This window comes from Zea mays, chromosome 4, assembly GCF_902167145.1.
Source record: "Zea mays cultivar B73 chromosome 4, Zm-B73-REFERENCE-NAM-5.0, whole genome shotgun sequence".
Taxonomy (NCBI): domain Eukaryota; kingdom Viridiplantae; phylum Streptophyta; class Magnoliopsida; order Poales; family Poaceae; genus Zea; species Zea mays.
The window spans coordinates 109,026,947-109,053,362 of record NC_050099.1 but is presented as its reverse complement, the minus strand read 5'-3'; the positions used below and the strand labels follow the sequence as shown (position 1 = coordinate 109,053,362).

The 26,416-nt window shown below is 45.0% G+C and overlaps 1 protein-coding gene across 1 annotated transcript; it reads right to left on the bottom strand.

Moving 5' to 3' along the window:
• Positions 1 to 10,139: 10,139 nt before the first annotated feature.
• Positions 10,140 to 15,688, bottom strand: LOC118471931 (DNA repair protein RAD5A). Its single transcript, XM_035967312.1, has 10 exons — positions 15,022 to 15,688; positions 14,773 to 14,895; positions 14,475 to 14,574; positions 14,294 to 14,406; positions 13,857 to 14,129; positions 13,560 to 13,760; positions 13,253 to 13,346; positions 11,465 to 11,536; positions 10,763 to 10,861; positions 10,140 to 10,609 (listed from the first exon to the last, which is right to left on the bottom strand). The coding sequence occupies exons 2-10, from the start codon at positions 14,811 to 14,813 to the stop codon at positions 10,487 to 10,489; spliced, it is 1,116 nt and encodes a 371-aa protein (XP_035823205.1). The 5' UTR covers positions 14,814 to 14,895; positions 15,022 to 15,688; the 3' UTR covers positions 10,140 to 10,486.
• Between the last annotated feature and the right edge of the window lie 10,728 nt (positions 15,689 to 26,416).

Below are 26,416 nucleotides of genomic sequence, written 5' to 3'. Positions count from 1 at the left end.
TACTCGCTCAAGATTAGTTAATTTTTGTGAGCATTACTCTTTTGTCTCTTCTATTGAGCCTTTCAGGGTAGAAGAGGCCTTGCTAGATCCGGACTGGGTGTTGGCCATGCAGGAGGAACTCAACAATTTCAAGAGAAATGAAGTTTGGACACTGGTGCCACGTCCAAAGCAAAACGTTGTGGGAACCAAGTGGGTGTTCCGCAACAAACAGGACGAGCATGGGGTGGTGACAAGGAACAAGGCACAACTTTTTTGTGGCAAAAGGTTATGCCCAAGTCGCAGGTTTGGACTTTGAGGAGACTTTTGCTCCTGTGGCTAGGCTAGAGTCAATTCGCATATTGTTAGCCTATGCCGCTCACCATTCTTTCAGGTTGTTCCAAATGGATGTGAAGAGCGCTTTCCTCAACGGGCCAATCAAGGAGGAGGTGTACGTAGAGCAACCCCTGACTTTGAGGATGAACGGTACCCTGACCACGTGTGTAAGCTCCCTAAGGCGCTCTATGGACTTAAACAAGCCCCAAGAGCATGGTATGAATGCCTTAGAGACTCTTTAATTGCTAATGCTTTCAAGGTTGGGAAAGCCGATCCAACTTTATTCACTAAGACGTGTGATGGCGATTTATTTGTGTGCCAAATTTATGTCGGTGACATAATATTTGGTTCTACTAACCAAAAGTCTTGTGAAGAGTTTAGCAGGGTGATGACTCAAAAGTTTGAAATGTCGACGATGGGCGAGTTGAACTACTTCCTTGGGTTCCAAGTGAAGCAACTCAAGGACGGCACTTTCATCTCCCAAACAAAGTACACGCAAGACTTGATCAAGCGGTTTGGGATGAAGGACACCAAGCCCGCAAAGACTCCAATGGGAACTGACGGACACGTCGACCTCAACAAAGGAGGTAAGTCAGTTGATCAAAAAGCATACCAGTCTATGATAGGTTCCTTGCTTTACTTATGTGCTAGTAGACCAGATATTATGCTTAGTGTATGCATGTGTGCTAGATTTCAATCCGATCCAAGGGAGTGTCACTTAGTGGCCGTGAAGCGAATTCTTAGATATTTAGTCGCTACGCCTTGCTTCGGGATCTGGTATCCAAAGGGGTCTACCTTTGACTTAATTGGATATTTAGACTCTGATTATGTTGGATGTAAGGTTGATAGGAAGAGTACATCAGGGACATGCCAATTCTTAGGAAGGTCCCTGGTGTCTTGGAGTTCTAAGAAACAAACTTCCGTTGCCCTATCCACCGCTGAGGCCGAGTATGTTGCCGCAGGACAGTGTTGCGCGCAACTAATTTGGATGAGGCAAACCCTCCGGGACCTTGGCTACAATCTGAGCAAAGTCCCACTCCTATGTGATAATGAGAGTGCTATCCACATGGCGGATAATCCTGTTGAACACAGCCGCACTAAGCACATAGACATCCGGCATCACTTTTTGAGAGACCACCAGTAAAAGGGAGATATCGAAGTGTTTTATGTTAGCACAGAGAACCAGCTAGCCGATATCTTTACCAAGCCTCTAGATGAGAAGACCTTTTGCAGGCTGTGTAGTGAGCTAAATGTCTTAGATTCGCGGAACTTGGATTGATTTATAGCATACATGTGTTTTATGCCCTTGATCATGTCCCTTCTATGCATTTTGTTGTTTATTTATGGTGCTCAAGTTGTACAAGCACTCCCCGGACCTCACAAGTCCATTTGCAAGTGATGCACATATTTAGGGGGAGATGTGTTACAACTTGACCCTTTGAGACTAACCATATGTTTGAGCTTGCTTGATTTAGTCTCAAAGGTGGATTGAAAGGGAAAGGTGGACTTGGACCATGAAAGTCTTCCACTGCACTCCGATGAGAGGGTAACTTACTCTGAGTTCATCTCCATACTCTTATTGCCTTTTGCTCTTAATTGACAATTTTGGTGAGGCAATGAGGTTAAAAGGGCCAAGATTGATCCCGTTTTGGTGCTTGATGCCAAAGGGGGAGAAAATAAGGCCAAAGCAAGAAATGGATCAGCTACCACTTGAGAATTTTGAAAAATAATAGAGTTACAGTTTTTGTTTTGGCAAAATTCTCTTAATGTCTCTTATTGTCAAAAGTTGGTCTCTTGAGGGAGAATGTGTGATTATGGGGGAGTTTTTGAATCTTTGATCAATTTCTCTTGGAATACCTTTCTCTATGCCTCAACAAGTGAATTTGACTTAGAGATAAGAAAATTGAGTTTGATTTGCAAAAACAAACCAAGTGGTGGTAAAGAGTGATCCAAATATGCCAAATTTGAATCAAAACAAATTCTTGCTCTTATTTGCATTGATGTTGCACTTCTATATGTTGCTTTTTGTTGTGTTGGCATAAATCACCAAAAAGGGGGAGATTGAAGGGGAAATGTGCCCTTGGGCCATTCCTAAGTATTTTGGTGATTAAGTGTCCAACACAAATGGTCATGTGTTAAACTATACCAAATGGTGGACAAAGTGCAAATCAATACAAAGGTATAGTGCTAGAATCAGAGAAAAGACAAATGGAAAAGACTTGGCTCGAGCAGCCAAGTCTCTGCTCAGTCTGGGTGCACCGGACAGTCCGGTGGTGCACCGGACAGTGTCCGGTGCGCCAGGCTGGCGTCTGGTGAACTGCCTGCTCTCAAGTCTCAACGGCGGTGTACGGATATAAATCACCGGATTGTCCGGTGGTCAACCGAACTGTCCGGTGAGTCGGCTGCGGCAAAGTCGCCGCTCTCGGAATCAAGTCAACAGCGTACGGCTAAAATTCACCGGACTGTCCGATGGTGCACCGGACTGTCCGGTGAGCCAATGATCGGCCGCGCAATCCGCGCGTGACACGTGGTCGGGCCAACGGTCTGAAGGGGGCACCGGACTGTCCGGTGTGCACCGGACAGTGTCCGGTGCGCCAACGGCTCCAAATCGCCAACGGTCGGCTGCGCCAAAACAGGAAAGAAATCTACACCGGACAGTGTCCGGTGGTGCACCAGACTGTCCGGTGCACCAGTCGACAGAAGGCAAGATTTGCTTTCCTGGATTGCTCTCAACGGCTCCTAACTGCCTTGGGGCTATAAAAGGGACCCCTAGGCGCATGAAGGAGTACACCAAACATACTTTGAGCATTCTTGATCATTCACACTTTGTCTTTGCGCACTCGTTTGACATTCTTAGTGATTTGAGCTCCGTTCTAGTGAGAACTTTGTGATATTCATTTGAGCTCAAGTCTTGGCCGTGTGTGTGTGCGTATTGCTGTGGACTTGTGTGTGTTGCTCATCCCATCCTTACTTTCGTGTTCATTTGTGATCATCTTTTGTAAGGGCGAGAGACTCCAAGTTGTGGAGATTCCTCGCAAACGGGATATAGTGAAAGGAAGAGAAACACCGTGGTATTCAAGTGGATCTTTGGATCACTTGAGAGGGGTTGATTTCAACCCTCGTCCGTTGGGACGCCACAACGTGGATTAGGCAAGTGTTGAACTTGGCCAAACCACGGGATAAACCACTGTGCCTCTCTGTGTTGATATCTTTGTGGTTATTGTGTTTCGCGAGAACTCCTCTCTAGCCACTTGGCTTTATTGCTCTAACACTTAATCAAGTTTGTGGCTTTAAGTTTTAAGTTTTTATAGGATCACCTATTAACCCCCCCCCCCCCTCTAGGTGCTCTCAAGATCCCTAATTAGTAAAGCAGCTACTCGACCTAGCATACTAGTATCCATCACAAAAGGATTCCTGAGATCATGCAACTAGGGTTTCAAACAACTCCTACACTTAAGTGCACAATACAAGCCTACAATCATTAAGTGCAGTAAAATAATATATAGAACTGGTTATGCATAAACCGGGGCTTGGCTTTAATTTAACACTTAGATAGTGTTTGCTGGGTGGCACTCGCTTTGGCGAGCATCCAGTGGTCATGTCCATCATTCTTCAGGTTGTCCACCAACTGCAACTTGTGGGTGGCACCACATCACTTGCACGATCATCCTCTCTCGGTCCTAAATGAGATGCAAGATACATATGTATGAATATAATGAAGGTAGCACAAGATATTCAAGACACGGTGGTGAACTAATCATTAATTAGTAAAACACTGTAACGACTATACGCAAGCGCTAGCTAGTTGTACGTTATCGGCGTTCATCATTAACACCATTAAAAAGACGACAACATTTTAGATACTTACGCAACACAAATACGACATCACAATCAACTAAAGAAAGAAACATATAAAACATGACACATATGTTATCTCAAGCCTAGCCATGGCAAGTCTACATTAATTAGGACCTAACCACACATTTTTAGCAAAAAGGGTGAACTAAACAATCAAATGTGCACTTGCAGATTTTTGGACAGCAACATAGCAGCTACTTGTTTTAATCATAACTTTTCAAAGATTCACCCAAAAATAGCAAACTAGGACTTTCTGGAAATCTTAAAAAGTGAACTACAACTTTGGTATTTTTACCTCTACAGGATTCAGCACTTAGCAAGGTCAAACAGTGCTAACACAACAGTTCTATCCAGATTTGGACAGATTCAGACTTACAAATTCAAAAATTCACAACTACAGATTCAGACATCCAAACAAATTGATCCTAGACATTCTGGAAAGGTAATAAAATTGTCTACATATCATTTATAAACATATCAAGGTGATTCAATATTTAACTAAGGATGAACATCACTAAAAGACTTTGCTGTCCAGAACTGGACAGATTCAGTCTTCATAATTGAAACCTTCATAACTTAAGCTTCAGACCACCAAAAAGAGTGATCTAAGACTTTTTGAAAAGCTTAGCAAAAGTACTATATAACTTTTGTAATCACCAAGAAGTGATTCCAGGTTTAACTAAATCAAACATTACAGTTTTCGAAATCTGTTCTGACAGTGGACAGAACACAGCAAGCAGTTTGTTAAATTCATAACTCTTAAACTACCAGGCCTGTGGTTATGAAATTTTAACACAAGCAAGATCAGAAAAGTGTCTACAACTTTATTATAACGACCATGAACAGATCGCAACATTAAATTGAGCAAACAATGCAGTTTCTGAAATCTGTACAGAATTTGGACAGATTCAGTTACTGAATTTGCAAAATTCATAACTCCTAAACTGTCAGACTTATGGCTGTCAAATTTTAACACTAGAAAGATAATAAAATTATCTACCACTTTTCTATAGCACATATCTACAGAAAACACAATTTAGTTCATCAAACATACAACACACCGAAAACAGTACGTGCAGCACAAAACAGCAATCAATACATTTCAGCTTCTATACAATTCAAGAATTGCCGCGTTCTAGAGACTTGAATTATTATAACACTTTGACATTTGTTAGAGTTAAAATAACCAAATGAGAACTAACAAGTGGACTTATTAATTTTTATCCGTGTCATTATGAGCACTAGAAGTACCATATTTAATTAACAACGCATTCTCCCCGATAATCGATATCGAAGTGTTGTTCACACAATAATTTGCATTTTAACTTAGACCTCACATGAGCACTAATACTTTTCATCCGCGACCATAACCATACGTATTTAGACTACAACAAGCAAATCATCGTGACCACGAGCTTAACTAAAGTCATCTAACAAGTTGGTTAACCAGTATAAAACTTAGCAAGTATTTTAGACTTCGCAACTCAAAAACATAGGTGGGAGCAGGTTAATTAGTTTTTCTTAACCGTTTTCTCAACTTAAATTGGACAACACACAAGTCACTTAAAACACCATATTTTAGGAGACCTCACATGTTGAGCATCAATTTATAACCTAAGTGACTCAACCTCTATCACGCTTGACAACTACCACATCACCCGATTTATCTATTTGGAACACCGCCTGCCTGGCGTACTACTAGTACCCCGCATTTTGACTCGACTTAAAAACATAGAGGAAGCGATGACTACTTCGGCATGTCACCACCTCACTACACAAGCCAAAATTATTATTATTTAACCACACGCCTAGATAAGCATGATTTCAATTCAACTTGCCCATATTTTAAATCTCGGCATAAGCTTGGCTATTGGCTAACGAAGTGACCATTTTCTAATTACCAACATACACCACCTTTCACCATTTGTGGATACTTGCACGACACACGGCTATTGTAATACATCACAAGTACATACAACCCCATCAGTAAAGCACCAGCACATTTCCAAAAATTCCCTGAGACTACGACGACAAGGCATCGATCCGCCATACAACAAAAATCATGACGAAGACGATAGGTGCTATCAACTAATCGTTTAAAAATATTAGACTTACTTCTCGCTTTGCCACTACAACACCCTTTAGTCATATGAACATCGGAAGCATCCTTCACACGGTTATACGACAGCAATCTAACGTTGTGTTACACCAGACATACATCTTCCTTCGTTGCGAGTATAACCATATTACGGCATATACCCGCACACTTCAAACAAATATCTTATGCCACCATCACTATGATACACCACGGCACACACACGCATACGTGTCCCCACTGCATTCTCATGACCAATTTTCGCACAATTATTTATGACAATGTTTATCGACTAGACAAGTGAAACACTAACCGATCATTCGCACATCTCATCTTTAAAACACGAATCACAAGTCACATAATTTATATTTTCGATCCACTCTATCCTACACCACGGTTAATACATAACATATCTTTAACATAGGCTAACATCTTAGCCGACTGCGGAAATTTCCAAGCATTCTTTACGCTTTATTAAATTTACCACAACTAACACACTAATTTACGACGAAGTGCTTTAGCAAATAATTAATACATCCGCGAACCAATCTCTACGACGCACAAAAGAACTATCGCAGCCACATATATATCTAATCCAACAACAAAATAACACATCGGCTCACCATATCAAATCTCCATCGTGGTTGCTGCACATGTGGCGTGAAGACGAACGCGTCGTCGCGCATGGAAGACCAAAGCAAAGCCGGAGGGCGTGGCTTGCTGCGGCGATTCGTCGAGCACTCAACGCGCGAGGCGAGGGAGCATGTTGCTGCGGCGTGCAGCTTGCTGCGCAGGTCGGCGGTGGAGCTCGCTACTGGAATTTTCTGGGCGCCCTGGACAGTGAGATGGGCGGCCAGGGAGGAAGGGGCTCGGCCATGGGCGACGGCGACTCGCTGCGGGTGCTGTTGGGTGGGGAAGACGGAGCAGCGGCGCTGCGCAGGGATGCTGCTGGGCGCCGGACAGAGGTAGAAGAAATGGGGCTTGTGCTCGCGCGCAGGGAATACTCGGCGCCGTGGCTGCTGGCCGGAGCTGGAGCTCGGCAGCAACAGAGGGGCGGCTGGCCATGGAGGAGAAGAGGAGGAGACGCCATGGGCAGCAGGGGGAGAGCATCAGCTAGGAGCTTTTCTGCGCCATGAACAGGGAGGCAACGCCAGGGAAGATCTCACGAGCACCCACCACCAGAGTTGAGGGGGAAGAAGGGCGCTGGGAGGTGGGGTGCGCGCCCTTGGAGCAGGGGAGCAGGGAGCTCGGCAATGGCGCCCATGGCAACAGCGGCTACCAAGGCCGGCCGTCTGAAATGGGGAGGCGAGCGCCTAGGGCAGGGGCTGGGCGGCCGTGGAAGGGAGGGAGCTCGCCCGCGCCGTGGAGGAGAGCTCGGCGGCATGGGTGCCTGGAGGAAAGAGCTCGCCGCAGGGAAGGCTGGCAGCCATGGAGCTCCTGCGCGCTGGCTGCTATTGTCGTGGAGCAGGGAGGAAGAAGGCTGCTGGCGGCTGAAGGAAATGGAGGGGTGGGAGTGCAAAATTGCCCAAGTGCAAGGGGAGAGGGTCCGTATTTATAGAGAAGCCCTAGGGTTAGGGTTTCTTTAGTGGGCTGGGCTAGGCTGGAATGGGCTTGGCCCAAAATCCCAATTCGGGTCGCGCTAAATTTATTTTCCGGAATAAAAATGTTCCTGCGAAATTTGTTTCTACAGAGAATAGAGCGAATTAGAGTTTCGACGAACGGACGACTGAGCGATTAATTCGGCCGAGAGTTTGATTTGAATTCGCTCGGAAATAATTCCCTACGCGTGATTCCAAAATAAATCGTCCTAAGATTTGATTGGCTTTGGATTTTTAGTCGGAGAACGCGAATCGTGATATTTTAAAATTGCTGTCGATACGGTGTTTTGAGTTCGGTTCGGACATGAGATATTTGGCCGAGTCGAATAAAATTGATTAGAGGACGACATACTGAGTATTCCGTCTGAGAGTACGGACTCGGATTAAAATAGTCGGACATCGATCAAGGTTCGAGGAATTAGACTCGGGCTCAGATCAAATAACAGTCGTCGAGAGTTTGATTAAATGAGCTTCAGATGAGATTTATAATTCGAGATGGATTATCAAGTTCGTATTCGTGCCGAGAATTAAAGGTTTTAACAGGCTCCAAAATTGGCCTTCTGTGAGATTGAATAATTACGACTTCGGTGAGCTTCCAAGGATAATCCTGGTAAACAGAGATAGACATGATCGAGAAACAGAAATTTTCACTGAGCATACGAGATTAGGATAAATCTCCCGACATAACACGAAACTGACACCTGGGGTGTCGCAGTTTAGATCTGGCGCACGGGGGTTGACGACTCGGTGGCTGGCGCCTCTCCCGTCCGCGGCGGTAGGGTCGCCAGAGACAGAGCAGATGCGGCTTCGGAGGGATCTAGGGTCGCTGGGGTTGGCCGGAACTGGCAAGGAGGGCCCGAAGAACCCACTTGCGGGGCTCCGACCGCGAGAACGGGACTGAGGACGAGATAACGGCGAAGGGGGCGCTCCGGGCGGGTCGAGGTAACTCCAGCGAGGAATCCCGACCATAGGGAGGGGCAATCGGGCGCGCTAAAGCTCGGACTAGCTCCGACGAGGGAAGGGGAAAGCTATGGACCACAATAGGGGCTCGGGACAGGGCCAATTCGGCCAAACGCCACGCGGCGAACTGGCGCGACCGAGCTTCAGCAAGGGCAAATTAACCACGGTAGGGCAAAATTAAGGCAAACAGAGCATGGGAGCGAGTTCCTCACCTCGGAACAGCACTCGGGGAGGCTTGGCGCGGCTCCTGGTGGACTGGATAGTCGGCACGGCGGGCGCTGGTCACCGGTGAGCTCTAGTGGCGGCGACAGAGCGCGAGAGAGGGTGAGCGTGGACAAAATGAGGAAGGGGAGAGAGAGAGAGAGAGGGGCTCAAAAAGGAGCTAGGGCGCATGGGCAGGGACATGGCCGAACTTCTCAGCATGTATGCGTGCGCGCGTCAGCAGCGGTTCATGGGGAAGGCGAAGCTGACGAAGGGCCCACTGCACAGCGAGAGAGAGAGGGCGCGGAGTGAACGAGCAAAGGTGTTGACCAGGCGGGCCCGCAGGACAGAGAGAGAATGGGACACGCGCGAGGAAAACCGACGCTGACAGATCAGCCCCACCGAGCAGAGGGAGAGAGGGAGCGAGTACACGCGGGGCGGGGCTGGCGCTGATAGGCGGGGGCCACCTATCAAGGAGGGGGCGAGCGCGCCGGACTAGGCCGAACTGGGCTGAAATGGTTTTTCCTTTTTCTTCTAAATTTCTAATTTCTTTTCTTTTTATTTTCTCTATGGAATTCAAATCAAATCAAACCATAATTCATAAATAAAGTTTAAGCTCAGTTTGGCCCAGTTTCAAATATTTCAAACATGTGCATCAACCAAAAATAAAGATTAAGCTCAGCATGATGCAAATATTCATATCTCCACTAGTTTTAATATTCTAAAGAAAATAATATATCTCTCACATAATTAACCTAAAATCCTATTAAAGAGAATATAAAAGAAAAACTATAGAGGTGAGAAAAGGAATAACACCTGAATTTGATAGGTATTAGAGAAGAAATTTACCTCAAATTCAATGTGTTACAACGCTCGTCATGCACCTGCACTTATTCTCTCCACAGACATGGCTGTTCTGTAATCAACCAGGCTTGGAGGGGAAAAGCTCATGGAGCTTATAGCCTGTATCTCCTATTTCATTCTCTATCCTGTAAACAATACATTTTTTACAATATAAAATAGTGTTTTGCACGACCATATACACAATCTGGCCACATCCTTACAACGCAAACGACACATGTCTCACGATTCATGAATTATACACACATTTATACTTGACCACCTTACCAAATTTATTTATTGTTAAATTAATGATCGAGCAGGTAGCTGCCTTCGTATTACTGCAAATGTTCAGTTTATCTACTTATACAAAACCCAAACAGAAATATTCAATTTTGAGATGATGCTTTCGATTTTCACTCAATGAAGCGTCTTGGACTCTTGTCAGCCATTAACCATTCATGATGTACAAATCGTGCGCACAACAGCAGCTAAACGCCAAGATATTTGGGCGTGCAATTTCCTACCCTCGTCTTACCTTCCAACATTCTGGCTACCAGCCATCTTGTTTTAGCCATGCCGAATTGCCGACCATCCGATGCACAACAGCCCTTTTGTAGTCTCAGGAGAAAAGCATCTTCAGTTCTTCTATACGTGCAGTGCGGACTTCTTGGTCAGTCAAAGCTCCAGAAATCATTCGCTGCTTTCGAGCCTGCACAGCCTCCATTCGTTCTTCGACAGTGCCCTGGACGGCCATATTATATCATGACCAATACAAAAAAAAAATAACAAGAGAATCGGGGCATCAGAATGTCGAAGGGTCTGCCTCGTATATTCTTCTGATAATGGCCCCAGCAAAATCTGGATTATGATGAGATTTGATGCAAAAAAAAGATACCTTCACGATGAATCTTCTGATAGAAACAGTCTTCGTTTGACCAATTCGATGGATGCGCATGACAGCTTGTTCTTCCACAGCAGGATTCCACCAAGGGTCCTTCGGCAAACATCTCATAAGACACTCACAAACAAGTGGAAGGCAGCTAAAAGATAATGGCTAGCATAAAAAAGAAGCTAACAGTACACTATATTACTGTTACAGTACCACAGGCAGGTGTGAGCATTGCAGCTTCACCACCATGCTACAAATATGCAGCAGAAGCATGTACTTGGTGAGTTGGTTCAATGTATGCGTAGCATTGCCACCACCCCAGCACATTGCTATATATTATGTTGTTCAGAATTGATAAAACAAAAGAATGAATGGATCAATGAATTCCATCTTTAGTAACTCTGGTAATATAAAATATTAAACGTAAAGGTTCAAGGATGTGAACAACCAAAAGAGGGAGCACAATGTCAAAGATATTATAACTTAAAAGGGAACGTATCAGGTGCAAACCAACACCAGTGTGGAGGTGGAAGGACCTTTTTAAAAATAATATATTTCAAATCAACCCTTCCACCTCCCCATGGACATTTTAAAAAGGTCCTCTCACCTCCATTCTTGTGTTGGTTTGCATGGTTTGCACCAATAGGTTGATTTGCACATAAGTTTTTTTTGTTTGGAAACGCAGCAAAGAAGTTCAATGGGGCATACCATGACAAATGCATTAGAAGCGGCAGTAAGATTGATTCCAACACCTCCAGCCTTCAGAGACATAAGCAGAACCTGCATAGGTCAAGTGCAATGAAAGTCCTAACATTTTCAACAGATCAGATCTCGCAAACTATGGTAAAACTAATCGGCGGAACTGCTCTGCGTGACATCCTCCCCCGCGTCGCTCCCGCAGGTGGCTCGGGGGTGCCCTCGCTGCGCCGCCGCCAGGCCATCTCCCTCCTCCCCCCTCTGCCTCGCCGTCGCCCGAGCTGGGGGCCGGAAGCCCGGCACCAGCAAGGAGGGTAGCGGCAGGGCATCTCGGTCGGGAGGCGGCCGTGCCATGCGGGAGGTGGCGGCGCTCTTCCCCGACAGCCCTAGGAGCTCCTTCGACACTTCGTCGGCCGAATCCACGGCCCCTTGTGGCGGATCCGGTGCCCCCTCGGAAGGGTGTTGTGCGGTGCATCGGCGAGCAACTGCGGCAAGCTTCATGGCAACGACGGTTACAGCTAGGGGGTGCGGAGGTCCGCCGTCCATGGCGGGCGTGCAGGACGCGGTGGTGCACCTCTCGTGACGCTGGCAGGCGGTCGGGATGAGGAGCACGTGCGGATCTGTGGGTCGGTGCCTTTTGGCCTTTTGGGGACGGCGGAGGTCTGCTGGCCTTTGCGGCCGGCACGGCGGCAGCTGTGGCTGGTGTGGTGACGACGGCGACGGGCTGCGTCGCGACGGCAGTGGCTGGGCGCCACCGTCTCTGGCCGTTCTTAGCTGTGGCGGCCGGAGAGGTTGGACCTAGGGGTGTGGTGCGTGCGAGTGACAGTTGCGGAGGTGATGCTCTCAACGCGGTTTCAGTGGCAACACGTGTGGCGCACACGACAAGGTGTTCCTGTTTCCGTGTGCCCAGCCGCAGGGGACGTCAGCCGACGTAGCTCTGCGGCTGCTGCGGTAGTCGGCGCATCGGTGCCCCTCTGGAGGGTTTTGCGCGGAAGCCAGGGCGATGGCGACAGCGGTGGCTACATGCTTTGGCCTAGGGTCCTAGCCTTTCAAGTGATGGAGGGCATCTTGAGCGAAAGTCTCGGCGATGGTGACGCCCGTGGGCACCACTTCCCCCTGTTGAGGACGTCGCATTGCTCTGTCTTTCATGGGCGAAAGCCTTGTCCATCTTGGACATGTGACGGTGTCGTCCTGGACGTCAATCCTTTCCTAAAGGCGTCACGTTTGCCTTCGTCTCGGCCTCGGCGTTGCCTTCGGTTGATGCTTTCGCTTCCCAGCGTCTCGTTTGTGGGTGGAGGTGGGGTTTACAACGTGAAATCGAGGCTGTCACGTTAGGGGAAGTGGCTCGGCAACGATGACATGAGGCGAAACCCCTTCCTCTGGTCTGAATTGTTTTGGAGGTCGGGCAAAAACCGGAGGTGGGTGTTGGATCAAGATCGCTGGTGAAGAATCGTTGTTGCCTAGAGTGTGGGTGTGTTGAGGCATGGCAACGATGGCGCATCTCAGTCCTCCTTCTGAGCCAGGTTTAAGGTGTAGGTGTCGTCGTGTTCTTTTGGCTGTGTGCGGCCCGTCTAGCGAAGTCGGAGTTGCTCGTACCTTGTATTGAGCTCGGCAACGATGACTCTGGATATGCTTTGTGTGTGGGGTTGCCGCTGCTTGTGTTGTTTGGGCTCCCTGTGTAGGTTTCGAACCCGGTTTTCCTTAAAACTGGGTCAATTCTAATCTTCTTAATGGAAAGGCAGAGTGCCATTACGTTCAAAAAAGAAAGAAAAGAGTCATTCCAAGAAACAGAAGAAATACCAAAATGCCTTTGTCCTCTGAGAACTCCTTTATAACTTTCTCCCTTTGCTGAAGATTCAACGTCCCATCCAGCCTAGCAAATGAGAAATTATTCCTGCCATGCAAAAACTCGAAAAGTAGTTGGTAAGATCAGCTTCGCCCAGACAACGAAAGAACAGCTGCCAAAAAAGTAAACATGTAAACCAGAATATCTAGTATCATGGGGCAGGAGGTTCTTGGCAGAAACTATATCTATTTTAGATCTTAAAGGCGGCAGCATAAAAAAACAAAATACGCAAGCAATTCAAATAAACTGAACACCAGTTACCTAGAAAGTGGAATTTGCAACAGATCTAAAAAAGCAGTCCACTGGCTAAACACGATACTCTTGGCGCCTGAACTGCGAAGAGCTTCCAACTCCTGCAGGAGAGCAGATATCTTGGAAGATTCAACCCAATTTTTTTCGACATCGATTTGAAAGCGGTTATCAGTAGGAGCAGTTATAAGGTCCTGCTTGCTCATTGACATTCTGCAATAATATAATCAAAGTGAAGGACATGACAAGTTGACATGGAAGAATACTTTAAGAAAACAAAGAGAGACAGAAGATTGAAACATAAAATACCTACAGACAGGACAAAGGCCTGCTGTCGCACTCCGCCAACTAGATAAGAGACACTCTCGGCATAAACGATGAGCACAGGGAGTTAATACTGCATCCTCAAAGGCTTCAAGACAAATAGGGCACTCCCCTTCATCCTTTTGCAATTCTTGGACAACCTGTTTGATATAAGCTCTAGAGGGGATGCAAGAATCACCATTAACAGCACCATTACCACCACGCAGAAAACGCTTTGCAAGCTTGTTTAGGTCTGCATACTCTTTTGTATCCCCACGACTGGCAACCAAAAAAAACTCCATCATCAATAGGTAATTGACAACAAAAGACCATAAATATCGATGTTCAGTTTTAAAAGATATTGCTATTCATGTAAGATACAAATCCAAATTTCAAGTACCATAACAGGCTACTGTTATGGATAGCATTGCATGGCAACAAACCTCATAATAAGGAATGGATGATCACAGCATTGCCTTAGGCGCAAAAGTAACTCCAAAATTGAAGCATAGTTGTGCAGAACCCTTCCTTGCTCAACAAATTGATCAAATTTTACCTATAATCAACACAAGGCAATTAATTTGTTTCCCTGAAAGAATACGCTTATCAGTAGAAGCGCATTACCTTAGATCTTCGAAATAGAGCTTCATAGAAATCCTTCTCAGCCTCAGATAAAACACAGTATTTTACTTCAATGTTTGCAGGGGGTAAATTAAGGATTGGCCTGCATAAAAGCGTGCATGTGTTATGTGCCAAAAAATGTTGATTTGAAAAGGAGAGTGGTTTAATAGAGTGCAGGCTTTTCGAATAAAATGTACACCACCTGGTTGTATTCCTTTTGAGCAATTTAATTAAGCACCTATATAGTCCACAAAAAGAAGGGGACAAAGACAAAATGCATCATAACCAAAGCTAAACATACCTGCCCTCCTTGTCTGTGCAATTTTTAGTCCTTCTCAGCATTATTGGCTTCAAAATGGACTGCAGTAGCTTTAAGCCCCTTTCATCACCTTCTTCATATGGTTTCTGTACAAGTTTATTCCACCTAAACACAAGGTGAAAAACAAAAGTTATAGAATACAATAGTAATATTCAATTAGATTGCACAAATAATACAGTCAGCATAACAAATTAACATACTTCACCGTTAATAAAAAACAAATTAACATACTTGATGTGAATGGAATAGAAGAGTAGGATTTTCGGACCATAAGCTTGGTCCACTCCTTTGCTAAGCTCATTACTAAACTTTTGGCAAATAGGCTGGCTGACCTTGATAATATGGTGTCTCAGAATCAAAGTGCATTTATTAAAGGCAGATCCATCCTAGACAACTTTTTGCTTGTGCGACAGACAACCAAAATGCTTCACCAGAAAAAATGTGCAAGGATCCTCCTTAAGTTGGATATCACCAAAGCTTTTGACTCTGTCTCGTGGCCCTTCCTCCTAGAGGTCTTGGGCAAATTTGGTACGATATTGTTAGCATTCTTCTTGCTTCAGCCTTTTCTCAAGTAATGCTTAATGGTAAACCAGGCCGTAAAATTCTTCATAGAAGAGGTCTTCGGCAAGGGGACCCTCTCTCCCCAATGCTATTCATCCAAGGTTATGGATGTATTGGGCTACTTAATTAAGAAGGCTGCTGATGTTGGATTGTTGGAGCCTCTAACGGAAAATTCAGTTCATAACCATATTTCTCTTTATGCTGATGATGTGATCTTCCTCCACCCGGTGGCACTTGATTTAGAAATCACCATGGACAATTCTCAGGATTTTTGGTGAGGCATGTGGGCTCAAAACAAATATGGCAAAGAGCAGTGTTTTCCCCATCCACTGTGCTGTTGAAAATCTTGATACCATATGTAATCTGCTACCATGCGTTGTTGCCAACTTCCCTTGCAAATATTTGGGGTGCCTCTATCCTTAAAAAAGCTTGGCAAACAGCACCTCCAACCATTCATTGATAACGGTTCAGATTTGTTTGGGTACGAATATGTTTTAATAATGTAAGGACTCAATGAAAGGAAAGGACTCAATGAATTCTACCCATTTAGCATGACGACGGTTCAGATTTGTTTGGGTACGAATATGTTTTAAAGCCTCATGATCAGAATGGATTATAAACTCACGATGCCAAAGATAGTGCTGCCATGTATGCAAAGTGCGCACTAAAGCGTAAAGCTCCTTATCATAAGTAGAATATTTCAGACTAGCACCGCTTAATTTTTCACTAAAATAAGCAACTGGTTTTCCTTCTTGTAACAAAACAGCACCTAGCCCAATACCGCTAGCATCGCATTCAAGCTCAAACACTTTATTAAAATCAGGCAATTGCAATAGGGGAGCTTGGGTTAACTTATCTTTCAAAGTGCTGAACGCTACCTCCTGCGAATCACTCCAAGCAAACGGCACATCTTTCTTTGTAAGCTCATGTAGAGGCGCTGCAATGGAGCTAAAATCACGAACAAATCTGCGGTAGAAACCGGCAAGTCCAAGAAAGCTCCGAATTTGTGTGACCGTCGTCGGTGTAGGCCACTCCCGAATGGCAGCAATCTTGCTGCTATCCACCTCAATGCCCTGCGGAGTAACCACATAACCAAGAAACGAGACACGTTGCGTGCAAAATGTGCACTTTTCCATGTTACCAAACAAGCGAGCAGCACGCAAAGCGTCAAAAACAGCACGCAAATGTTCTAAATGCTCCTCTATAGACTTGCTGTAAATAAGGATATCATCGAAATAAACAACAACAAACAAACCTATGAAGGCCCGTAGAACTTCGTTCATTAAACGCATAAAGGTGCTGGGAGCATTAGTCAATCCAAATGGCATAACCAACCATTCATATAAACCAAATTTCGTTTTAAAAGCCGTTTTCCATTCATCACCGAGTTTCATTCTAATCTGATGGTAACCGCTACGCAAATCAACCTTAGAGAAAATAACGGCACCACTAAGCTCATCTAGCATATCATCAAGGCGTGGAATAGGATATCGATAACGAACTGTGATGTTATTAATAGCACGACAATCTACGCACATACGCCATGACCCATCTTTCTTTGGGACGAGTAAAACAGGAACCGAGCAAGGGCTAAGAGACTCACGAATGTAACCCTTATCAAGCAGCGTCTGCACCTGGCGCTGGATCTCCTTCGTCTCATCTGGATTTGTACGGTACGGGGCGCGGTTCGGAAGAGAAGCGCCAGGGATGAGATCGATCTGATGCTCAATGCCACGGAGGGGAGGAAGACCCGGTGGTAAGTCCGTAGGATAAACATCAGCATACTCCTGCAAAAGGTTAACAACAGCAGGGGGTATATCCAAAGACGGTGCATCAACAAGCGGAACAAGCATTCGCGAGCATACAAGTGCATAACAGGGCATATGAGCTTCATGGAGATCATCAAAATCAGCACGTGTAGCAAGTAAAACAGGAGAGTGCAACTTGATTTCAGATTTAATAGGTGCGGCTGATGTCGATTTGACTTTTTGTGCAGTTTTAGCAGCCCTAGTAAGATCATCTTTCAAAATTTGGTCAGGGGTCATGGGATGTATAATTATTTTCTGGCCTTTAAACATGAAAGAATAATGATTTGAACGACCATGATGTAAACTATCAGTATCATATTGCCAAGGTCGACCTAATAACAAAGAGCATGCTTCCATAGGAATAACATCGCAATCAGCATAATCAGAATAAGAACCCAGCGAAAAGGGGACACGTACCGAACGTGTTACCTTTATTTTACCACCATCATTAAGCCATTGAATGTGATACGGATGTGGATGTGTGCGAGTGGGCAAGGATAATTTCTCTACCAACGTTGTACTTGCCAAATTGTTGCAGCTGCCACTATCGATGATGATGCGAATCGACCGTTCGTGCACGACGCCCTTGGTATGGAATAGAGTGTGTCGCTGATTTTTTTCGGCCTGGGCAACCTGTGTGCTGAGAACACGCTGCACAACAAGACTCTCATACCTATCGGCGTCGATGGGATCAACGTGGACTTCCTCATTTTCTGCATGGTTAGTGGCAATCATAGCATGACTAGTTTCCTCAGAATCACTGGCTGAAGAATACTCACCATTGTCACGTATAAGCAAGGTACGCTTGTTTGGGCAGTCCCGAATCATGTGCCCAAACCCTCTGCAACGATGGCACTGAATATCCCGTGTACGTCCTGTGGAAGAAGCGGCGCCTTTGGCAGGGGGCGCCACTGGCTTGGTCGTCCCTGTGCGCGATGTAGTGCTAGGCGTAGAAGGTGCAGGGCTGGAAGGAGTTGAGCTGTGTGTTGGACCCCGCCCTGCAAGAGAGTTAGTATATGTCTTTGATCGTCGTCCCTGCACTTCACGTTCAGCTTTGCAAGCATATTCAAACAAAGTGGTTATATCAAAATAATCCTTATAATCAAGTATATCCTGAATTTCCCTGTGCAAACCACCACGAAAACGCGCCATAGCAGCGTCATCCGACTCAACTAAACCACAACGAAGCATACCCTTTTGTAACTCCTGGTAATATTCCTCAACAGACTGTGAACCTTGTTGAAAACGCTGCATTTTGTTAAGCAAATCACGAGCATAATAGGAAGGAACAAATCTGTGGCGCATGGCAGCTTTTAATTGGGTCCAAGTAATGACACTGTTAATGGGAAGTTTTTGTTTATACTCACGCCACCAAATTAAAGCAAAATCAGTAAATTCACTAATGGCAGCCTTCACTTGGCTATTAGCAGCAATATCATGGCATGAAAATTTCTGTTCTACCTCTAATTCCCAATCAAGATATGCAGCAGGATCATATTTACCATTAAAAGATGGAATTTTAAATTTAATCTTAGAAAATAAGTCATTAGGGGGATGACGAACCACACGACGTGCACGACCACGGCGATCTCCATCGTCCTGCTCAGTGTCACCGCCGTATTCCTGCTCCATCTTTGTGGTCAATGCATCAAGGCGTGCCAGGATGGTGTCGAGTGTGGTGCGAGTCGCCGTTTGAGCAAGGTCAAGTTGGTTGAAACGCTCGGTCGTCGAAGTGATCGTTGAATCAAGCCGTTCATGCATCGTCCTAATGTCAGCAGCAAGTCCATCAACTTGTCCCCTTACTTCCTGCAACTGGGCATCCACCATGTCGTGTGCTCCTGCCATAGTTAGCGCAAACACCAAAAGGAGAAAAACCAACGACAAAAACAGGGGTGTACTGCTCACAAGGCGCTCACACTAGTGCTGTTATCAAGTTCTTATCCGTTCTTACCAAGCCACAGTGGTGAACTGCAATCAACAGGTGGAACCGGTGAAAGATTGGATGAGCGATTGCGTGGAGAAACAGAAACCTGCTCGTCGTAGAAATATGTGGAGTTGTGGGTAGGCTGCACTCAAGTCAAGGATTAGCACGATCAAACAATAATGCAAAGTTGAATTATAGTGCAAAACACGAAACTATATTGCTGGCCACAGGTGCAAAGGATGGATGGATGGAAATAGCAGAATGGCAGTAACGTAAATATTGTACTAGTGATGCCAAAAAGGCACTAGTAGAAATCACAGGTGATTTTGTTTTTCTTTTTTGTATGATTTTTTTGATATTTTTCTCAGCACAAGAAGCAACAAGATAGGAGCTACACGAAGTTTCACCTAAAACAGATATCAGATGTGGTCTACAGAAAATCAGGAAGTTCTCTGAAAAGCGTGCGAGAACTTTGACGAATTTTTTTCTTTATTTTCCTGAATTTTTTTGACAATTTTGTCGAACCCCAAACAGACCGTAGGTGAGTTTGGCCGGGATCAGAATGGTGTCAACTAGCTCCTGTAAAAATTTCAGATTTTTTGGACACCCGAGCGAAAAGTTATGCCCGATTTACGGAAGGTAACTCAAGTTATGTTCTAGTGATGCGACCGGGATGAAACAACCGTATCCTTTCTCCTTCGTTATCTTTTTTTTCTGTTTTTTTGACGTAACCGAAGGAGAAAAACAAGGAAGCGATGTTGACTCGGTTTGTGGCGTGATCAAAAGGGAGATGGTGGCGGCGCTAGGGTTTGAATGGTGGAAGAACACAATGCAACCAGCAACAAATGACGCGAAAGCACACAAATTCAACAATGCAGATTATTGAAAGAAAGTGCGAGGCTCAAAAGGGTGCTGGGATAAGATCTAACCTGAATTTTTATGTGGTTTTGTGGACTGTAGGAAAAAAACGCTCGATAAACTCACCGATCAACCTGGAAATCTGATACCAATTGATGAAGCTGAAGTGCCCGATCTTTCGGCGAGTAGAGATAATTCCGATTTGGCGGAAGATGACCCTTGCGATCCGACTACGACGAGCAAGCCCGAGGCGCCAATGCAATCGCTGAACCAACTCCCTGTGGTTACCGACCTTGCTGATGCGAGATCGGCCTGATCACGAAGATCGTTTCCTGTGCGCAATCGAAGAATGAACAAGAACAAGATGCGAGCAATCTAATCTATTACTCGAGGGTGGAGTTCTGAATACACGAAGACAGCGCAGATTTGCGCGTGTTCGAGAGTAGCTAAGGCTAACGTAAAACAAAACTCCGAAATAAAGGAGGCGCAGCTCCTGAATAAATAGAGAGGGGGCGCAGCCCCTAGGGGCGGCCAACCCTAGGTCGTCCATTATGGGCCGCAATTGGGCTGGTCGTCTATTCTTCCGGGCCTTCGTTCTTTAACAACATGATGTAGTTCAATTCTCTTGCATGGGCCCGAGTCACTGGCCCAGGTGGAAGGGGTGGCGCCTGGGCTGGAGAAGGTGCTGCTGGTGTAGATGTGCTCGTGTTGGTGTTGATGTCCGCATCAATCGATCTGATGCTCAATGCCACGGAGGGGAGGAAGACCCGGTGGTAAGTCCGTAGGATAAACATCAGCATACTCCTGCAAAAGGTTAACAACAGCAGGGGGTATATCCAAAGACGGTGCATCATCAAGCGGAACAAGCATGCGCGAGCATACAAGTGCATAACAGGGCATATGAGCTTCATGGAGATCATCAAAATCAGCACGTGTAGCAAGTAAAACAGGAGAGTGCAACTTGATTTCAGATTTAATAGGTGCGGCTGATGTCGATTTGACTTGTTGTGCAGTTTTAGCAGCCCTAGTAAGATCATCTTTCAAAATTTGGTCAGGGGTCATTGGATGTATAATTATTTTCTGGCCTTTAAACATGAAAGAATAATGATTTGAACGACCATGATGTAAACTATCAGTATCATATTGCCAAGGTCGATCCAATAACAAAGAGCATGCTTCCATAGGAATAACATCGCAATCAGCATAATCAGAATAAGAACCCAGCGAAAAGGGGACACGTACCGAACGTGTTACCTTTATTTTACCACCATCATTAAGCCATTGAATGTGATACGGATGTGGATGTGTGCGAGTGGGCAAGGATAATTTCTCTACCAACGCTGTACTTGCCAAATTGTTGCAGCTGCCACTATCGATGATGATGCGAATCGACCGTTCGTGCACGACGCCCTTGGTATGGAATGGAGTGTGTCGCTGATTTTTTTCGGCCTGGGCAACCTGTGTGCTGAGAACACGCTGCACAACAAGACTCTCATACCTATCGGCGTCGATGGGATCAACGTGGACTTCCTCATTTTCTGCATGGTTAGTGGCAATCATAGCATGACTAGTTTCCTCAGAATCACTGGCTGAAGAGTACTCACCATTGTCACGTATAAGCAAGGTACGCTTGTTTGGGCAGTCCCGAATCATGTGCCCAAACCCTCTGCAACGATGGCACTGAATATCCCGTGTACGTCCTGTGGAAGAAGCGGCGCCTTTGGCAGGGGGCGCCACTGGCTTGGTCGTCCCTATGCGCGATGTAGTGCTAGGCGTAGAAGGTGCAGGGCTGGAAGGAGTTGAGTTGTGTGTTGGACCCCGGCCTGCAAAAGAGTTAGTATATGTCTTTGATCGTCGTCCCTGCACTTCACGTTCAGCTTTGCAAGCATATTCAAACAATGTGGTTATATCAAAATAATCCTTATAATCAAGTATATCCTGAATTTCCCTGTTCAAACCACCACGAAAACGCGCCATAGCAGTGTCATCCGACTCAACCAAACCACAACGAAGCATACCCTTTTGTAACTCCTGGTAATATTCCTCAACAGACTGTGAACCTTGTTGAAAACGCTGCATTTTGTTAAGCAAATCACGAGCATAATAGGAAGGAACAAATCTGTGGCGCATGGTAGTTTTTAATTGGGTCCAAGTAATGACACTGTTAATGGGAAGTTTTTGTTTATACTCACGCCACCAAATTAAAGCAAAATCAGTAAATTCACTAATGGCAGCCTTCACTTGGCTATTAGCAGGAATATCATGGCATGAAAATTTCTGTTCTACCTCTAATTCCCAATCAAGATATGCAGCAGGATCATATTTACCATTAAAAGATGGAATTTTAAATTTAATATTAGAAAATAAGTCATTAGGGGGATGACGAACCACACGACGTGCACGACCACGGCGATCTCCATCGTCCTGCTCAGTGTCACCGTCGTATTCCTGCTCCATCTTTGTGGTCAATGCATCAAGGCGTGCCAGGATGGTGTCGAGTGTGGTACGAGTCGCCGTTTGAGCAAGGTCAAGTTGGTTGAAACGCTCGGTCGTCGAAGTGATCGTTGAATCAAGCCGTTCATGCATCGTCCTAATGTCAGCAGCAAGTCCATCAACTTGTCCCCTTACTTCCTGCAACTGGGCATCCACCATGTCGTGTGCTCCTGCCATAGTTAGCGCAAACACCAAAACACCAAAAGGAGAAAAAACCAACGACAAAAACAGGGGTGTACTGCTCACAGGGCGCTCACACTAGTGCTGTTATCAAGTTCTTATCCGTTCTTACCAAGCCACAGTGGTGAAATGCAACCAACAGGTGGAACCGGTGAAAGATTGGATGAGCGATTGCCTGGAGAAACAAAAACCTTCTCGTCGTAGAAATATGTGGAGTTTTGGGTAGGCTGCACTCAAGTCAAGGAACGATCAAACAATAATGTAAAGTTGAATTATAGTGCAAAACACGAAACTATATTGCTGGCCACAAGTGCAAAGGATGGATGGAACTAGCAGAATGGCAGTACTGTAAATATTGTACTAGCGAGGCCACTAGTAGGAATCACAATTGATTTTGTTTTTCTTTTTTGTATGATTTGTTTGATATTTTTCTCAGCACAAGAAGCAACAAAATAGGAGCTACAAGAAGTTTCACCTAAAACAGAAATCAGATGTGGTCTATAGAAAATCAGGAAGTTCTCTGAAAAGCGTGCGAGAACTTTGACGAATTTTTTTCTTTATTTTCCTGAATTTTTTTGACAATTTTGTCGAACCCCAAACAGACCATAGGTGAGTTTGGCCGGCCTCAGAATGGTGTCAACAATCTCCTGTAAAAATTTCAGATTTTTTGGACACCCGAGCGAAAAGTTATGCCCGTTTTACGGAAGGTACCTCAAGTTATGTTTTAAAAACGACCGGGATGAAACAACCGTATCCTTTTTCCTTCGTTTTCTTTTTTTTTGTTTCTGTTTTTTTTTTGACGTAACCGAAGGAGAAAAACAAGGAAGCGGTCGTTGACTCAGTTTGTTTTTTTTCTGTTTTTTTTTTGTAACCGAAGGAGAAAATCAAGGAAACAGTCGTTGACTCGGTTTGTTTTTTCTATTTTTTTGACGTAACCGAAGGAGAAAAAACAAGGAAACGATGTTGACTCGGTTTGTGGCGTGATCAAACGGGAGATGGTGGCAGCGCTAGGGTTTGAATGGTGGAAGAACACAATGCAACCAGCAACAAATGACGCGAAAGCACACAAATTCAACAATGCAGATTATTGAAAGAAAGTGCGAGGCTCAAAAGGGTGCTGGGATAAGATCTAACCTGAATTTTTATGTGGTTTTGTGGACTGTAGGAAAAAAACACTCGATAAACTCACCGATCAACCTGGAAATCTGATACCAATTGATGTAGCTGAGGTGCCCGATCTTTCGGCGAGTAGAGATAATTCCGATTTGGCGGAAGATGACCCTTGCGATCCGACTACGACGAGCAAGCCCGAGGCGCCAATGCAATCGCTGAACCAACTCCCTGTGGTTACCGACCTTGCTGATGCGAGATCGGCCTGATCACGAAGATCGTTTCCTGTGCGCAATCGAAGAACGAACAAGAAAAAGATGCGAGCAATCTAATCTATTACTCGAGGGTGGAGTTCTGAATACATGAAGACAGCGCAGATTTGCGCGTGTTCGAGAGTAGCTAAGGCTAACGTAAAACAAAACTCCAAAATAAAGGAGGCGCAGCTCCTGGATAAATACAGGGGGCGCAGCCCCTAGGGGCGGCCAACCCTAGGTCGTCCACTATGGGCCGCAGTTGGGCTGGTCGTCTATTCTTCTGGGCCCTCATTCTTCAGTAGCATGACGAAGTTAAGATCTCTGGCACGGGCCCGAGTGATTGGCCCAGCTAATGAAGGAAGTGGCGCTTGATGTGGAGGTGCTGCTGGTGTAGTCGTACTCATAGTGATGTCCTCATCACTCTCAACCAAGCCGTTGTGCCATTGGAGGCAGACTTTTGTGTGGTCTCACCACTAGTATGGTACCCATCTCTATTCTTGGATTCACTCGGCCTTGCGTAACACCTACTCGATTTGGTGATTGCTGGCTTGGGCGCCGTGACATTTTTGCCGGCGAGCTCGGCGGGGTTTGGCGACGCCGCCGTCTAGCTAGAAGGAGATGGGGGGAGAATCGTGTGGGCCGTGGATAGGCCAATGTATGGTCGTGATTGAACCGCGCGCCTATCCTCATCGGCCGGTGATCGGCTATTGGACGATCAGTTAGACCCTGAATGCAGTGCCCTCACGTGTAATATATGCCCTCCGATCGGGATCTGATGGTTAGGGTTAGGGCGCTCTTCAATAAAATACGGATCGTTGGATGGGGATCGGACGGCTAGGGTCACGTACTGCTTCGGTTCGAGCATGCTCTAATTTGCGTCGCAGATTTCCAATCCAACGGCTGTGATTGAAGCATACCCCTTCGCCGTGACTTTTAGCTAAATAGACCCTGCCTTATTTCGGAATCAACCCCCAATCCTTTCCTAGGTGTAGTTGAGTCTTGAGAATTTTTACAAATCAAACCCCGAGTTCCTCTGTTTTTATGCGCGCAACTAGGGAACAGATAAGTTTAGAATTTAAATATAGAAATTGATTTTTAGTACACAAATAAATCATGAAACTTGTGAAATTCATATTTAATTCATTCTAGCTCCAAATTGACCCATTCCAATGGCATTAATTTTGTTTTAATATTGTTTATCATCTAGTATCTTTGTTTAGCCATGAAAATTGAATTAAAATTATTCACTTGATTTATTCTATACTAAGCACTTAATAACTTTGGAAATTCATAACTCCTCTGTTTTAATTCCGAATTGACTTATTCCAGTTGCGTTAGCTTCGTATAAATATTTACTACGCAGTAGCAACATTTGTTATATGATATCCCCTACTTTTATAATTAGGTAACTAATTGGAATAATATGTGTCTATTGGATTAACTTCTTTAATATTAATATAGTATTCTGATCTTATGGTTATAATTTGACTAGATGATCTTTAATCAAATAATGACTTAGATTAAGGGTTGAGTTAATTATTTATAAGAGATTCTCTCATATGATGTATACTAATCAACTTATAATATAGTTTAATAGTTAAATCACATAGATCATCCATAAAGCATAACTCCTTAATCGTAACTCCGATTTTAGTGATTCTCGAACCCACAATCTCGTAGCGATGCATAGATTATTATTACGCGGTTTATTCTTATGTTTGGTGTGATGTTAATTTTGCCTATACCATGTTTGTTTGTATTGCTACGACTAGCGGTGAGGTCACGAGATCTGAAGATCATCCTGGTACCTGGAATCTCAAGTCCCAGGCAAGTTATGCCCTTGATAACTTCTTTTTACCCACTCATGTTATTATTAATCATAATGATATACATAGGTTAATTTTAATGGGACCCAATAGGTTACCCTAGTTTGACTATCTTTATACCTTGTTCACCACTGGATTTTTGGGTAGTACCAGCTATTGCTTTATGTGGTTTTGGGTATAGAGATACACATTATTCTTGATTATAATTTTATTATCAGTTGTTATTTACTGTTCATGTTAAGATCATTATGTTAATTGGAACATGGAGCGACCACCCGAGAAAACAGTGCTACCACAAGGGTGGTATGGGACGCCCTTGGCTGACTAATTAGGAAAGCTAGTGGAGGACTACCTTACCTGAAAGGGGCAATGGAAGTAGTGGAGTGGTCAGTGTAGGGAGGCCCTTGGGTTGATTTTGCTGCGATGGCGGTCAGGCGAGGGATCCCTGCATTGGTGCTTCCTAGAAACTGTAGCGGGTTTTCTGAAGCTAGTGGAGGTGTATGGGAGTCGCTATCACTTGGTAGATGGGTAACATGAGTTGTGGGTAAAGATGTACAACCTCTTTAGAGTGTAAAACTGGCATACTAGCCGTGCTCACGGTCATGAGCAGCT

Coding starts and splice junctions, on each gene's coding strand:
- LOC118471931 (XM_035967312.1), bottom strand. CDS start 14,813: ATGCTGAGAAGGACTAAAAATTGCACAGACAAGGAGGGCAG. Junction 11,537..13,252: donor CAGAGGACAAAGGCATTTTG/GTATTTCTTCTG, acceptor TGACCTATGCAG/GTTCTGCTTATGTCTCTGAA. Junction 10,610..10,762: donor TCAGAAGATTCATCGTGAAG/GTATCTTTTTTT, acceptor ATGGCCGTCCAG/GGCACTGTCGAAGAACGAAT.